This window comes from Canis lupus, chromosome 17, assembly GCF_011100685.1.
Source record: "Canis lupus familiaris isolate Mischka breed German Shepherd chromosome 17, alternate assembly UU_Cfam_GSD_1.0, whole genome shotgun sequence".
Lineage (NCBI taxonomy): Eukaryota > Metazoa > Chordata > Mammalia > Carnivora > Canidae > Canis > Canis lupus.
Window position 1 is genome coordinate 39,319,684 of NC_049238.1, and position 16,921 is coordinate 39,336,604.

The window sequence follows — 16,921 nt, forward strand, 5'->3', positions numbered from 1 at the left end:
ACTAGTGTAGCATAAAGTAGACACAGATGGGGCACCTGGGTGGCTCAGTTAAGCATTTGCCTTCAGCTCAGGCCATGATCCCAACGTCCTGGGATCAAGACCCACATCGGGCTCTCTGTTCAGCTGAGAGCTTGCTTCTCCCTCTTCCTCTGCCTGCCTATGACCTCTGCTTGTGTTCTGTCAAATAAATAAATAAAACCTTAAAAAAAAAAAAAAAAAAAAGTAGCCACAATGTTAACAAATGAGGCCAAGCTCCAAAAGATTTTGAATTTCATGTGATTTTCTCATGGCCATGAACATCTTTTGGCCTTTTTCAAGCATTAAAAAAAAAAAAAATGTAAAAACCATTCTTGGCTCCTGGGCTATAAATAAGCAGGCCTCAGTTTAATGGCCAGTGCTCTGTATCAGCTATCTTATTTCCCTATTCTAAGAGAACATTTCTCACAGAACTGCCTGCTTGGCCTCTTCCTACCAGCAGATATTTCATGGTGATGTGCCACTCTACCTTACTGTTCCTTTATCTGGTCTCATACTTTAGGGTTCACAAGAATTACCTACAGAGAAATACATTTTAAACAAAATTCCTAGGTGATTCTGATGCTAATAAAATAATCTTACTCATTTAAGGCACAGGTCATTTTCCACATTTTCAATAAAACTCCCTTGATTTGTGTAATACAACCATTACTGACTATATCATATCCTCTATGCTTCTAGCTGTGTGTATAAGATTTGTACACATGTAAGTATAAGAAGTAAAATATAAAATAAAATATGCACATGACTCAAGTATATCATAAGCCACTTGACCACAACCTCCAGATATTCCATTTTCCCTGTAGTACCTTCCTCAGGGACAGATGCACAGTGGGTTGGTAAAGTGCTTTGGACATGAATGCCATTCATAGATACAAATCAGTTCTCTCAAACTATATGTATACAGCTGACCCTTGAACAAGGGGTTCCAAACAGCCCCCAGTCCTCTGCACAGTCAAAAATCCATGTATAACTTTTTTTAAGATTTGAGAGAGAGAGAAATTATGCACACACACACATACAAAGGCAGGCAGAAGCACAGGCAGAGGGAGAAAAAAGAAGCAGGCTCCCTGTCAAGCAGAAAGCCCAACTCGACTCGGGACCTGATCCCAAGACCCTGAGAGCATGACCTGAGCCAAGGACAGCTGCCTAATTGAGCCACTCAGGCACCCCTCTGTATACAACTTTTTAACTCTTCCCAAATTCAATAGCCTACTGTTGACTAAAGCCTTTCTGATAACCTACAAAATATGCATTAATCAATTGTTCCTCTTAAGCGTTACACACTGTATTCTTAAAGTAAAAAAAAAATTTTTTTTAAGAATACATTCATAATACTCTACTGTGTTCATGGAAAAACATAATGGATCCAAGCAGTTCAAGTCTGTTATTCAAGGGTCAACTGTAATTTATGCAAAAAAAGGTTAAACCCCAAAACCTTAAAATAGTGATCTTCTGAGAACTGTGTGGAAGACACTGTTCAAATGCTCCTTTAATCCTCTGAGGCTGGTGCTGTCATTGTCCACATTTTACTACGGAATAGACCAAGAAGCTTGGCTCTAATTAGAGTAATTGTTGGCAATTTTATTTTCTTCTTGTTTTTAGCATACTCCCCCACAATAATTAATTCTGTAATTTAAAATTTTTCTTTTCTAAAATAACCTAGTCTTTGGGTCCTACTTAGAGAAGACCTGGCTTTTTGAGGGTCTTCAAAATCAGTACTATAAGAATTCTAGAGAGAAGTTTCACTTCTCACATATTCAACAACTCCTAAATAAGACAATTTATTCAAGGATGTATCTAGTGAGCTAAAAAGAAGCTAAACTCTGTCCACACTGTTTTGTTTTACTTTATTAAAGACTGTAAGGATAATACTTATGTCTGGTCTTCCAACCTTGTAAGAATATTCTTTAAAAAAAAAAAAAATCCTTCTAATAAGGATGTTCATAATTAACCATTATCATTTAACTACTTATCCAAACTTAATTCAGATCTTTTAACCCTATGTAAATCTCATGCCCTATTCACTCACTACTCTCCACCCTCTTTATGTTTTCAACTCCCAAGTTTTTCTCCCATAAGCTGTTCTGTTCCGTGAAATGCTCTCTACTGCTCTTCATGTCTTCGGCTCCTTACCTACAAATGTTTTGCACCCAACCACTTGCTGAATGAACACTGAATACTCACCAAGTTTTCTTTCTTGGAATGACCACTTCTTCAATCCCTTAATTTGAAAAATAAAACAAAAGTAAATCAGTTTCCCAATACTACCACTACTACAAGTAAGTGAAATGTATTAACACAAAAATGAAATTGTTTCAATATATTTTTATATACCTGTTATATTAGTTCCTTCAACCTTTGGGAGGGTTGCACTTCCAGAATAAAATCTGCAAAAAATAAAAGTCCTAAAATAATACTCATTAATGAAGTTCCCACCTCATCTCCACCTATGTGCATTTTGAACCCTAATTTTCCAATTGTCATGGATCAAAATGACTGAATAATTCATGTCAATATACACTGAGAAGACATGGCCTGAAGAGAAAGTTCAAAACCATTACAAAATAGATAGAAGATATGGACACAATATGGTCAACATTTTTTTTTTTAAGATTTTATTTATTTATTCATGAGAGACACAGACAGAGAGAGGCAGAGACACAGGCAGAGGGAGAAGCAGGCTCCATGTCGGGAGCCCAATGAGGGACTCGATCCTCAGACTCCAGGATCACGGCCTTGGCCGAAGGCAGACGCTTAACTGCTGAGCCACCCAAGTGTCCCCGGTCAATATTTTTAAATCAGGCAATCTCATTAAATAAAATCAGGGAAAAAATTTCAATAGCATGTGAACCACTGAAGCAGCTGATTTGAAATGATACTTTCAACCTTGGTAATCTAAAATATTGAGGTCAAGAGGGGCAATTTAATGAGCTCCTCATTCCATATGAATAACATCCTAATGATAAGACTAACCCACTTATAACAATTACGATGAATTAAGCTAAGATAACCATAGCCTTTTATCCCACTTCATTCAACAATCAGGAATTTGCCAAATATATACGTCCAAGTAATTTAAACTTGAAATTGCTGACCTTATTTTTCATCCAAAATACAGACCCACTGACCCATGACTGAATTTTTAAATGTTTTGATCGTACTAAGGAACACAGTAAAAATATCAGTCACGTACACTATTATCTTGTGCATTTCCTTCCTACACGGCATTAGTACCATTCCTAAAATCACCAAAATGTAATTAGAAAAAAATGTACTTCCTTTACTGGTATCTGGTCTCAAATATCATTTTTAAAACAGTATTTCTCTCCTAAGTATCAACCTGAGAGGGATCCACTGTTTCAAATTATGCTATCTGTTTCTCCCAACATTAGGACCACTGTAGTCTTGTGGGTGAAAGCAGAGGAAGAGATACTGCTGTCAGGCAAAGGAAATGAGTAGAAAAATGTCAACAGCGGCACTACCAGGAAAAAGACTGGGATAGACAGCAGCGTTAAGGCTGGAGCATTTCCTCCATTTTTTTGAGGACTTGAGTGAAGGGATTGCACACTAAATGTATACAATAAGTCATACAGTTTACTTACTCCTCACCATTTTTTGTTTGTTTGTTTGGATGATTACTAGCTCCAGTCTACAAAAGAGAAAACCTATTATCCAATTAAAGAAACGTGACAATCAACAGCAACCCAAAGGCTATGCTCCAAACTTTTAGACTTCCTTGTTTTTATGAAGACCTGGATACTTTCTTTGGCTAACCATCCCCACAACATCCAGCACGCAGTGGCCCTCATAAAATGCCTTTAATTTGGGAAATCTTCCGAGTTCCCCCTGCTTGGTGAAAATGAGTAAGGGCACCTATTTTTCTTTTTTAAGATTTTATTTATTTATTCATGAGAGAGAAAGAGAGGCAGAGACACAGGCAGAGGGAGCTATTTTTCTATTTTTAAAACTTGAGACGGGGTTGCTAATAGCCACATCCACTAAAACGCAAGCTCCACGAGAGCAGGATCCTAATCCTGCTGACAGTTCTTAACTCTAGGATAAGCAAGCCACCCAATAAACAACTCCCTAACCGAAGAACCTCAAGCCCTTATTTCCAGGACTCCAGCACCGCGTGCGGGGATAAGCACGCGGTCGCGGAATTGCGCGTGCGCATCTGCCTCCATCGTACCTAGTTCCCCAGCTCCCAGAGAAAAGCGGACACATTGGAGGAAGTCGGCCAGGGGCCTCTTTCTCAGGGATTCTCCAAGCATCTCGTACCTGCAGCAGGGAATCTGTCCACACGGACTTGCCCGCTGACCCCTCAGCTTCAGGCAAAGCCTGCAGCGGAACCCCAGCCAGCGACTGGTCGCTGCTGCCGCCATCTTTGGCTTCTTCGCGTAGCATCCTGGGAAAGCCTGACCTCGACCTTCAGGATTACCCAGAGGGGGCGGGGAATAGCTCGGCTATTGGCTGAGACGGAACAAGACAAAAGCAATCAAGAATTAGGTGAAAAGCTCGTGGCTTGAAAGACTTTTTTACAGAAGTTAAAGGCTCAAAAGGCCTCGTTTTCCTCTAAGAAATTTTCAGAAACTCTTATTTTAATGACATATATCCTCAGTATTTTCAAAATAAGAGGGCAAGCGAAAGTCATCAAATTACTCCCCCCCACACACACGGTGGAAGTGGTCTCGTCCACGTAAATCTCATCCCGGCGAGCTTTTCTCGCGCGCAAACGCGTTATAAATCACATGGTGGCTGCGTGCTTGAGTTTGAGTTAAGTTGCCGGTGCTGATTAGAACCTCTCTCTGGGTGTCAGAACTCGAAACCTACCTGTAAGATGTTGGGCTCAAAGAACATGCCCTGGCGGAGGCTGCAGGGCATTTCCTTCGGGATGTATTCGGCCGAGGAACTCAAGTAAGGAGTTGGTGGGAAGCATGCTGAGTCGGTCTGTTCAGGCGGCGCCGTAAACTACTGTTCCCGAAAGGTCTTGCGCTCAGTTTATCCTCTGAGTCGCTGATGGTCGGGCGCGTTGCCTCTTGGGACGCGTAGTTCCAGGAACGTCTTGAGTCGGCGTGCCCTGCCTAGGACCCTTTGGTGCCAGGTTAGAGCTTGCATTGGGGAGAAGGAGGTTCCTAGGTTGCAGCGTTAGGGTTCATCGATTTCTTTGGTAATTAACCAGCGTTTGTGGCGTTGTAACGTCCCTGATGTAGTTAAACACGTATTTAGTCAAAATGGTTATCCTTCAAGACTCTGAAAGCGACAACTTTTTGCTAGGACCCTCTATATTCTCTGCCTACTTACTAAATCAAGGAGACCCTCCTAAGTCCTCATTTTGATCATCATAGCATTTGGCAGTCTTGACCACATCCTCAGAACTTTATTCGTAGGACCTTACTGTTTTCAGGCTCTTTTACTTCTGTGGCAAAGAGAATGACATGTAACGGGTACAGGGTTTCTCTTCCTGGGGCTGAAAGTATTCTGAATAGGTTGGTGATGATTGTGCAACTCTAGATATGCTGAAAACCATGGAGTGTACACTTTAAAAGGATGAATTGTGTAGTATGTGAGCTATATCTCAACGAAGCTCTTACAAAAAAAATTTTTTTTAAGATTTTCATTATCCATGAGAGACACAGAGAGGCAGAGACACAGGCAGAGGAAGAAGCAGGTTCCCCACAGGGAGCCTGATGTGGGACTAGATCCCAGGACCCCCGGATCACGCCCTGAGCCAAAGGCAGACTCTCAACCACTGAGCCATCCAGGAGTCCCGTGTTATAGAATTTCTAAACCCTTAATGTGAAAAATAACAAAAGGAAAATTATAAACCAGGAGAAATACTTGCCACCGTTATAATAAAAGATTAATGATCTCGTGTATGAAGAACAATTATTGAAGAACATTATTGTGTAGCACAATAATGAGGACATTAGGATTTCAACTCAAAGGACTAAACTTGAAAGAAAGATCATAATAAAAAATGAATTAACGTGACAGTGGAGTAGCGTTTTTCCACCCGAAATTTGGAAAGGCTTTTTTTTTTTCTTTAAAAAAAATTTTTTTTAAAGTAGATTTCATGCCCAACATGGGGCTCGAACTCAAGACCCTGAGATCAGGAATCCCATGCTGTACTAACTGAGCCAGCCAGGAGCTCCGGAAAGATTTTCAGGTGCTTAGGTCAGTTCTGGTGAAGACCATCTATTCTTAGCCTACCTTTTCTAGAATGCAAGGTAGCAGAATATATCAGGACTTTCAAACAATTTGCACTCTTTGATTCAGGGATTCTACTCCACTGAGGAAATAATTATATTTTTAGGACATAGTTTGAAGTATTCTGTGCAAAAATCTTTATGCAGATAGGTTTTATAAGCTTACATATGAAACTATTACTTATAATAGTTTGGTTCAATGAACTATTGCACGTTCAATGAAAGATTTTACAACTCTTAAATTATGTTTGAAAAGAATTTTAGTGACATAAAAATACTAATTTAATACTAAATGAAAATGGACAAACACAGTGCTGGAAATACCAAATGATCCCAGTTATGTTTCTAAAAATACATCAAGATGTATTTACACACATATATAATATATATATTAACTGAATGTTAACAGTGGTTTCTCCTAGGTTGTGAGATTTGGATAATTGTCTTTATTTTCAAAGTTTAAAAAAGCTTAAAAAGCAAAATTGGTATGAATGTACTTTAGTAAAAGTAGTTAGGTGTCCTATGTGAGCCCCCTTTAAACCAAACATGAAATACTGTGATGAAACTTTTAGTAAAACGGGTTATACTTCTCAAAGTTTTGCGTGTTTGTATTTGACTTAAATTTACTGCTTCTGCATACAGGGGTTATTGAATTATCTTCTCTCTATTGAACTATGTGGGCCTTGGAGTTAAATGTGGTCCATATCCTGCCTCTGTCCTCCCCCATCCTGGCTGTGTTACCTGGATTAAAAATCATCTAACTATTCTGACTTTGCGTTTCCTCCTTGGAAAAATACATATTGTGATACCTCTCAGAGGGTTAAAGGCAGACTAAATGCTGCTTGTAAAGCGTTTAGTGTGTGGTAGGTACTTAACTATTTGTACACAGTCTCCATTGTATTGAGTGCAAGATTTGTTCTAAATCTGTTTTTTACGTATTTTACCACTCTTAATCTGTTAAGCACATACTTTTTGAGCAGCCATTGTGTGCAGGCGCTGTGCTAAGTGTTGAGCTGTAGTGGTTAGCAAGGCATACACAGATTCTATACCCTGAAGCAGTCAGCATGGCTGAGGAAACAAACATGAAATCATCATTTACGAAGCACCAAAGAAGAAACATCCCGGAAGTTGGGTAACCTTAGTTTTCCCTTGGTCTCTTTTTTATCTCCTTAGGAAATTAAGTGTTAAGTCCATTACGAACCCTCGTTACCTGGACAGCCTGGGGAATCCATCAGCGAATGGCCTGTACGATTTAGCTTTGGGCCCTGCAGATTCCAAAGAGGTGTGCTCCACCTGCGTTCAAGACTTCAACAACTGCTCCGGCCACCTGGGCCACATTGAGCTTCCACTCACGGTGTACAACCCTCTCCTCTTTGATGTACGTTCTGCCCTGGACTGCACTGTGTGTGTGTGTGTATCTCAGGGTTGCTGGTGGGATTTGTGAGGCCATCCCTGGCCTCACAGGAGGTGTCCAAGGAAGTTAGCTCTATTTTTTATTTATTTATTTTTTAACTTTTTTTATTTATTTATGATAGTCACACACAGAGAGAGAGAGAGAGAGAGGCAGAGACATAGGCAGAGGGAGAAGCAGGCTCCATGCACTGGGAGCCCGACGTGGGATTTGATCCCGGGTCTCCAGGATCGTGCCCTGGGCCAAAGGTAGGCGCTAAACGCTAAACCGCTGCGCCACTCAGGGATCCCCGGAAGTTAGCTCTAGCCATGGAGTTAAAGTGCTCTCTACCATAAGATTTAAAATCTTGAGAGCCAAATCCAGGAAATTCAACTTGGGCTACAGCCCTAACTAAATGAATTTCAATTTGATTCCAGTTAAGAAAAGCCACAGCTTGGTTCTGTACATGTAGAAGGAAAAAAAGCATTCGAATTCATCCCCTATCCTTTAGGTTTCAGGGACTTCATGCCCTTTAGAAATCTGAGTAAAGCCTCCTTGACAATAGGACTTTTGGAGTTCTCCAAACCTCCATAAGGTCTTCTAGTGGATTTGTGGGCTTTTACTTGGTTGCAAGAGGAGCAAAGCCCAGAAGGCCAGACAGTGAACTAAGAATGAGGATCCTATCTAGAGTCTACTTGTGTATTTTCAGCTTTTTATGTCAGTTAACCTAGCCTCCAGGATCTGTTTTAAACTCCACAGATGACAGTGTGTGTGATTTTTGTCTGTTAATCGTATTCAGGAAACAGTTGTTTTAGTTAAATCAGTATTGAGTTAACTACTAAATATTTAAGCTTAAGTTTGGCATTTATTTAAATACTAAATGTATTAAATATTAAATGCCTCATTTATTGATTTAAGGATTTTATTTTTAGTAATCTTAATCTCTATATCAAACAAGGGGCTGGAACTCATAACCCCAGATCAAGAATTGCATGCTCCACTGACTGAGCCAGCCAGGTGCTTCTTAAATATTAAATGTTGTAAGTTAAATATTTAAATACTAAAATGAGTATCTGGTACTTAGTCAAATAAAATGAAAGTAGTTCCCTATCTCAGACCCAAAGTAAATTTCAACTTGTAAAGGCTTAAAATGAAACGATAAAAAAAATAGAATAGTATTTATCTAGTTCATAGGGTCACAGAGGCTTTAAGGTATATCAGGAAGTGGTTTTTTTTTTTTCAGGTTTTTTTTTTTTTTTTTTCAGGTTTTATTTATTTAGAGTGCAGGCATGGGAGCCAGGGGAGGGGCAGAGGAAGAGCAGGCTTCCTGCCTAGCACAGAACCCTGCATGGGCTCGATCGCATGACCCTGAGATCCCATTACCAGGAGATTATGACCTGAGGCGAAATCAAACATCGGACGCTTAACTGACTGAACCACCCAGGTGCCCTGGAAATGGAATTCTTCAAGGAATAAACTGGCTACATAAAAAACTTAAATACATTGAAAATTACCTTAACTATTATGTCTCTTTCTAATTTTCCTGCTTCTTTTTATTCCCTCTCTTTAGAAACTCTACCTACTGCTCCGGGGTTCCTGTTTAAACTGTCACATGCTGACCTGCCCCCGGGCTGTGATTCACCTCTTAGTCTGCCAGCTGCGAGTTCTGGAAGTGGGGGCCCTACAAGCTGTCTACGAGCTCGAGAGAATCTTGAATAGGGTACGTTGGTGGTGGTTGTCATGGCAATCAGGGGAGCCAAAGCAGGAATAGACCTGTGTTTGTATGTTATCCCTAGATTTGTCATCCTAATAGTCACCAGAATGTTTGATCTTTACATCTTACAACTAGGTACCAATAGGTAGGTGTGAAAACATGAAGCAATAAGAAAATTAAAGACATGCTAATAAAACATTGTGAAATACCATTTTACCTATCAATGAGGTTTTCTTTTTTCTGGATCTAGAAGCCAGTGGAGCCTTGTGCATTGCTTTGGATTGTTATATTTCTTTGATCTGTTTCAGTGCAGAAAATTGCTTTTCATGGTACTGACTTTTTTGAAGACTCAAAGCCATTTATCTTGTAGGACTTCTTACATTCTGGATTTGTCTGATTGTTTCCTCACTAGATTCACATTTTGGTAAGAATACAACCTACACCATGTGAAATACATTTTACTGTATCATTTCAGGAGGCACTTGATGCCAAGTTGTTATGTTATTGGTAAGGCTGAATTTGTTACTTGGATAAGGTGGAGACCACCAAATCTATCATAGAGACATTTTTCTTTTTGCGATACAAAATTCCTTCAGGTTTTCTGGTGTTGTTATTAAGTATCTTATGTAAAACCCATTTTCTATTTGTAAATTGAAATATAACTCATTTTTGTGTATTGATTTTTGTATGAAAGAACCCAGCAAAAGTATATCATTAATTCTTTTTTTATATCATTAATTCTAATGCTTTACCTATAGATTGTTTTCAACACAATCTTACTATCTGTGAATAATGGCAGTTTTGTTTCTTTCCAGCTATGTTTTGTTTCTTTTTCTTACCTTATTTTGGTGGCTAGGATCTACATTACTGTGTTGAAGAGGTAGCAAGCATCCTTGTCTTATTTCTTGCCACAAGGGGAACTTTCACCTTTCCTTTCGACTTCCCATTCCTCAATAATTTAGTTTTAAAAACATTAGGTCAGCAGAGCACATAGGATTTTACATAGAGGTGTGGCCTTAGGTGAGTTGTCAGAGCCCAAACAAGGTAGGAAAAGCATGCAAGAGGAGAACATCCCTGTATGTGTGGGCAGCCCAACATGGAATGTCAGAGCTCACATAGGGTGAGGAAGATATTCATTTAGGGATATGAGCTCAGCATAGGGTGTGAGTGCCCGAGTCAAGTGAGAAAGTACTCATGCTAGATGGCTCAAGTGAGGTATGTGGGTTCCCAAATGGGATGAGGAGTGGTTCCACAAGGAGGGTTGCCTAGAAAGGAGTGTGACCCCAAGTTGAGTGGGAGGGATCCATGCGTGGGAGGGGTGGCAGCAGTGTGATGGGAGAGGGGTTGCAGACAGGGAGGGGGATTGATCCAATAAGTACATATTTTAAGGATAAGGCAGGCCAGATCTCACACCTATTAGAGAACGGAGTTAGAAATACATGAAAAAGAAAAGACCTAGAGTTAATCCTATGGCTTTGGACTGGAGTCAGAAATTTGGTCTAGTGTATAGTGTGTGTGTGTGTATATGCATGTGCACATATAAGCACATGTGATTCCAGAGACTAGAGCCAAAAAATTAACCCAAAGCCAAATTTGTCTGAGAGAGCAAGAAGAATCTTAAAACCTTACTGAGAGTAAATTATGGTTTTCTACATACTTGTTTCAGATTTGTTGGTGTAAAATTATTCATGATACTTAATACTACCTTAAAAGATTTATTTTGTGGGATCCCTGGGTGGCTCAGCGGTTTAGCACCTACCTTTGGCCCGGGGCGCGATCCTGGAGTCCCGGGACCGAGTCCCTCGCCCGACGTGGAGCCTGCTTCTCCCTCCTCCTGTGTCTGCCTCTCTCTCTCTCTATGTCTATCATGAATAAATAAATAAATCTTTAAAAAAAATTATTTTGTAAAATTCATACACAGAAGTGCCTTAATAACATAGTCTAACAAATAGTTACAACGTAACCATCACCCATATAGTCACCTTCGTTGTCAAGAGATTGTCCAAAACCCCAGAAACCCTGTCTCTTTCCCGTCCTCATGTTTATTTTTGACCAGTGTTTTTGGGGTTTTTTAAATCATTGTACTTAGAAAGTTCTTGTTAGGACTAATTGGAGGCCTGGGATAATATTGCCTTCCTTCAGAGAGGATTCCTATTTTTTCTGCCATGTGCATGGTGACCTTGGATCATTGTAGGCCTGGTTCAAAGCTGAGGGCTCCCTAGACTGCCCAGCCATTTGGAATCCAGGCTGCAGTCTGTCAGGCCCAGTCTGGTTCCTAAGAGTGTAACCCTTTGTGTTCCCAGCTTCCTGTGTTTGTGGGTTGGGAGAGTAGAGTTCTGTCCTGGAACTGACTCTAGACCCTGATTTCTGTCCTCTTTATCATTTGAGGTCTTCAAAATGAAAAGTTCAAAATGAATCAGTTGGAAAATGCACCCAAGGTCAGGACTGCTGTGTTGTGCAGCTCCAGGGAACATCATGGAAGTTGGTCAGTGCCTCCTGCAGGGGGACGTAACTGCACCTCAGGTCACTCCGGAGCTATGCTGTGCCTCAGCCCTGTATCAGAGCCAACACAGCCCTCGTGCCATTTGACCTCCTAGCTGCTTGGCTACTCTTCAGTCTGCCTATTCCTCACTGTCCTGTCAGCTCTTCAGAGCTTTAAATATTTTTTAGTATTGTATCCTATCTTAGTTCTTTTTAGTGTTAGGTTTGGTCCGAATAAAGTAGCTCACCATTGTTGGAAACAAGATATTTGGTTTTGTTTTTTGTTTTTTAACAGTGGTGTTGCCTCACTTCTCTTGAACTAAACTCTCCCACCCTGGGAGGGACTGGCCCATATGATGCTGCCAATCATACGCTTGCTTTACTTTGGTAGTATGGTTTTTCTCTTTGTTTTTCAGTTTCTGGAAGAAAATGCTGATCCTACTGCCTTCAAAATTCAGGAAGAGTTAGAACAATATACAGCCAAAATAGTACAGAATAATCTGTTGGGACCCCATGGTGCACATGTGAGTTATCTTGTATCTCTCTTTTCCTGTACCACTTGGTTTTTAGTGCAGTTATCACGGATCCCTGTACGCTGTCATTTCTGTATACCCTTCGGCTTCCCTAAGGCAAACCTGGCTTTGAATCCCAGTTCTACCTCTTAGAGGCCTGTGACATCACAAGTTACATGCTGTCCCTGAGTCTCTGTGTCCTCTTCTTTAATGGGGGCCTACAGGACTGATGAGAGGAATAGAGGAAATTAAGTGGTGCAGGTACAGCGTCCAGCAAGGTTGAGGTATACTGTCTCACTTTGAGATTGGTATCTGGGTCCTTTTCCTCTGTTTCTCTCCAATGCTGTAAACCATTGCTACCTCCTTAGCTTCCCCACCCTCACAGCACCTGTGTATTTGTCCAGTGGATGAACGAATAGCATAGCTAATCAACCTGTACTAATCTTTCAAGTACTAATCTTAAAATTGAATTCACCTTATGCTCAAGTTTCATACCCAAGATTCTGAGTTAATGGGTCTGGCGGTAGAGTCCGATGGAAGTTACAGAAGCTCCCAGGAATGTTTCATTTGCAGCCAGGCTCAGACCCATTTGAGTAGCTTCACTGTGGATGTGCCTTTCTTAGGACCCTGAAGGCCATCCAAGGGAGATAGCAGGGAGGACATACTAGCTGCATATGGAAAGATTTGTTTTACATTAACTAACATTTATTGATTGAGGACTTACTGTATTCCAAGCGCCCCCTCCCACTGCACTCATGAGCTCTTAGTAACACCTTGGTGAGGTAGTTCCTCTTATTCCCATGTTTAAGCTTAAAGAAGTCACTTAGTAATTGGCAGAATTTGGCTATATTAGGGTTCTGTGAAGAATGTTTAAGGAAGAGGAGAGCTCCTTTGTGTTTTGTTTTGTTTTTAAAGGTAAAAACTATAAAATGGAACATGTACAAGGGTTCTTCAAATGGTCCTGCAAGGTTCTTTGCTTTTTCTCAACAGGTGAAAAATGTTTGTGATAGCAGGAGCAAGCTCATTGCTTACTTCTGGAAGGCACATATGACTGCCAAGCGGTGTCCCCACTGCAAGTGAGTATCAGGCCCTTGCCTTTCCCTTTCCCCAGAAGCCGCTGTCCAGTCACTCATGGCTGTTACTCAATATCTTGTGGAAGTTTTTTTGTCCTCAGTCACAATTGTTCTCATATGTAGAACTGGGCGGTCAGTTGTCCGAAAGGAGCACAATAGCAAGCTGACAGTCACATATCCAGCCATGGTGCACAAGAAGGCTGACCAGAAGGACACAGAGCCTCTAGGTAAGCAGGTTGGGCCCCGGGTGGTCCCTGGCCACATTTCACATATGTGGCCAACAGATATGTCTTGAACCTTGGGAATACCTGGTCGTTAATCACCTTTCTCACCTCTGTGTTTGTGGTGGGCCAGCAGTGGGGCAGGGTCCAAGCCTCTGATGGTCAGAGGGGGACCCTGTTTGAGTGTGTGGCCCTGGCCTCTCACGTAGAACTGATGAGCTGAGCTACCTTATGAGAGTGCTAGTGGGCTGAATGAGATACATCGTGCCTCAGGCAGTAATTTTTCTGGAAGATTTTTGAGGAATAAATTAAGAATCTACTTGGCATATACCTAGAACCATTTTATTATCAGATGAGTGTGGATTTATTTTGAGGTAAAGTATAAAATGGTAGGTGAGTTTTAAAGGAAAACACTGAGCATTCAGAGAACATCAGCACCTCCCACAGGCTGCTCTTGGCTGTCCACTCAGATTCCTGAAGTCAGTTCTGCTCTGCCACTGGGGTACTGGGGAAAAAATTTGATAGACTTAGTATTTCTACTTTCAAATTTATTATTTAAAATTTTTTTATTTTATCATAGTTGACACACAACGTTACATTAGTTTCAGGGGTACCACATGGTGCTTTGATACGTTTATACATTATGCTCTGCTCACCACAAGTATAGCTCCCATCTGTCACAATACAACCCTATTATGATATCATTGACCATATTCCCTATGCTATGCCTTTTATTCCTGTGACTTACTCATTCCTTACCTGGAAGCCTATATCTCCTTCACCCATTTTTCTCAACTCCCCCTTCCTTCTCCTCTGGCAACCATCAGTTCTCTGTATCCATAGTTTTGATTGCACTTTTTGTTTATTCATGTCTTTTTTGGGTTCCGCTTATGAATGGCATCATATGGTATTTGTCTTTTTCAGTCTGACTTATTTCACTTAGCATAATAATCTCTGGGTCCATCCATGTTGTTGCAAATGACTCAATCTCATCCTTTTTATGGCTGCATGATATTCTATCATATATATATATGATATATTTCTATATCTATCATATATATTTCTCACATCTTATCCTTTTTTTTTTTTTAAGATTTTATTTATTTATTCATGAGAGACACAGAGAGAGAGAGAGAGAGGCAGAGACACAGGCAGAGGGAGAAGCAGGCTCCATGCAGGGAGCCTGATGTGGGACTCGATCCCAGGACTCCAGGATCATGCCCTGGGCCGAAGGCAGGCCACCCAGGGATCCCCTTTCTATTCATCTGTTGGTGGACACTTGTTGCTTTCCTATCTTGGCTATTATAAATAATGATGTAATCATAGGAGTGTGTATATCTTTTCAAGTTAGTGTTTCTATTTCCTTTGGCTAAATACCCAGTAGTAGAATTATTAGGTCATATGGTATTTTTATTAATTTCTTAAGGAACTTCCATGCTGTTTACCACAGTGACTACAATCATTTATATCCCCACGAACAATGTACAAAGGTTTTTTTCCTTTACATCCTTGCCAACACTTGTTATTTCTTGTCTTTTTTATTTTAGCCATTCTGACAGGCATAAAGTGATATCATTGTGGTTTTAATGTGCATTTCCTTGATGTGTGATGTTGAGTATCTTTTCATGTGACTGTTGGCCATCTGTATGTCTTGTGCTTTTTTATTTTTGTAGTTATACAATTGTTTAAACAATTTTTTTTCTTTTTGAAGTGAAAGTTAAGTAAGATATTCCATTTTAAATACTGACACCGGTGCCTGACACGTATAGTACATACATGGTGCAGTCAGTGTGCTAGCATGGAAATATAACTTTTCCATATTATATAACTGTGACTGACCCCTCACTCTGTTGTTTATTCTGAGTAGCTTAGGGAAGGTCATTGGAGTTTTGTTTCCAACTCTGTATACTGGCAATAACAAAACTTCTTGCCCAGAGTTGAGATTTCATGAGTGAAGGTCTTTAGTGTATTGTTACTAAACCTTATTCAAGAGCTTGAAAATATGGAATAGACAGGGAAATAAGTTCTGTTCCTAACAAAGCATAATCTATTACATTGAGGACCTTGACAAAGCCTGGAGTAAATAACTTAATCTATTTGGGTGCCATAACAAAAATATCATGGAGTGGGTGACATCTAAATGACAAACATTTATTTTTCACAGTTCTTGAGGCTAGGACTTTGGTGCTGACAAATTTGGTGTCTGGTGAGGCTCTGCTTCCTCATTGACAGTTGTCTTCTCCCTATAGCCTCATGTGGCAGAAAGGGACAAGGGAACTTTCTGGAGTCTTTTTACTTTTTTTTTTTTAGAGATTTTTTTTTTTTTAATTTATTCATGGGGCGGGGGGGCAGAGACATAGGCAGAGGGAGAAGCAGGTTCCATGCAGGGAGCCCAATGTGGGACTTGATCCCATAACTCCAGGATCACTCCCTGAGCTGAAGGCAGATGCGCTTAACTGCTGAGCCACCCAGGAGTTCCTGGAGTCTTTTCATAAGGACACCAGTCCTGATCATAAGAGTTCTGGTCTCATGACCAAATCACCTCCCAAAGACCCCATCTCTAATAGCATCACGTGGTGGGTAGGATTTTAACACATGAAACTGGAGGGAACACAGACTTTCAGACCTTTTATTTTAGACTAATTCTAGGATAATGGAAGAGTTGCAGAGGTAGTACAGAGAGTTCCCATGTACTCTTTATTCAGTGTTTCCTAATGTAATATTTCATTACCCTAGTGAACTTGTCCAAACTAAGAAATTAACTTACCCTGCTGCTATTAACTGAACTACAGACTTTATTTGAATTTCCCCAGTTTTTCCAGTGATGTCCTTTTTATGTTCCAGGATCTAATCGTGGATAACGCATTGCATTTAGAAAGCCTATTTAATTTTAATTATTAACAGTTAACCACAAAGGTGGATTTTTCTACACTTACCTATAAATAGCCCCTAAAACAATTTTTCAGGTTGAGAATTGCTATTCTGGCCCCTAGTGCACCTTAGAAAATGTTCACAGATTGAGAACAAAGATGGTCAGAATTCTAAAAGATAAACCATTTCTTTGGGGCAAATGTCTAGCAGTTAAGTAGCCTTCCAGTGCCTTTGCCAAATGCATTCTTCTAAAATCTTTCACTGCAGCTATGAGAGTATGATAGTGCCACCCAAAATTCTGTGGATTTGGAACAAGATGACTGTAGTCTTCAGCGGTTCCAGGATTGGGATTTTAGTATTTAGCAAACATTTATTTGTTGGGCACTCAACCTCATGCCAACAATCATGCTTGTG

The 16,921-nt window shown here is 40.3% G+C and overlaps 2 protein-coding genes across 6 annotated transcripts in view; one reads left to right on the plus strand and one right to left on the minus strand.

The window, feature by feature from the left end:
• PTCD3 (pentatricopeptide repeat domain 3) overlaps positions 1-4,470 on the minus strand; it is a 29,980-nt gene extending 25,510 nt beyond the window's left edge. The window contains exons 1-3 of one of the 4 annotated variants that reach the window (XM_038561547.1): positions 4,318-4,470; positions 2,374-2,426; positions 2,224-2,260 (exon numbers count right to left, since the gene is read on the minus strand). In XM_038561547.1, coding sequence (XP_038417475.1) covers positions 2,224-2,260; positions 2,374-2,426; positions 4,318-4,421 — 194 coding nt within the window. In that variant the 5' untranslated portion in view covers positions 4,422-4,470. Of the gene's footprint in view, positions 1-2,223; positions 2,261-2,373; positions 2,445-4,228 lie in introns of all 4 variants that reach the window. The other 3 variants (XM_038561545.1, XM_038561546.1, XM_038561548.1) reach the window with 3 other exon arrangements.
• Positions 1-16,921, plus strand: part of POLR1A (RNA polymerase I subunit A) — an 81,595-nt gene that overhangs the window by 6,376 nt on the left and 58,298 nt on the right. The window contains exons 1-6 of one of the 2 annotated variants that reach the window (XM_038561534.1): positions 4,760-4,953; positions 7,419-7,623; positions 9,206-9,355; positions 12,247-12,354; positions 13,333-13,418; positions 13,539-13,642. In XM_038561534.1, the coding sequence (XP_038417462.1) occupies positions 4,877-4,953; positions 7,419-7,623; positions 9,206-9,355; positions 12,247-12,354; positions 13,333-13,418; positions 13,539-13,642 (730 nt within the window). In that variant the 5' untranslated portion in view covers positions 4,760-4,876. Of the gene's footprint in view, positions 1-4,759; positions 4,954-7,418; positions 7,624-9,205; positions 9,356-12,246; positions 12,355-13,332; positions 13,419-13,538; positions 13,643-16,921 lie in introns of those variants that run through there. The other variant, XM_038561535.1, reaches the window with a different exon arrangement.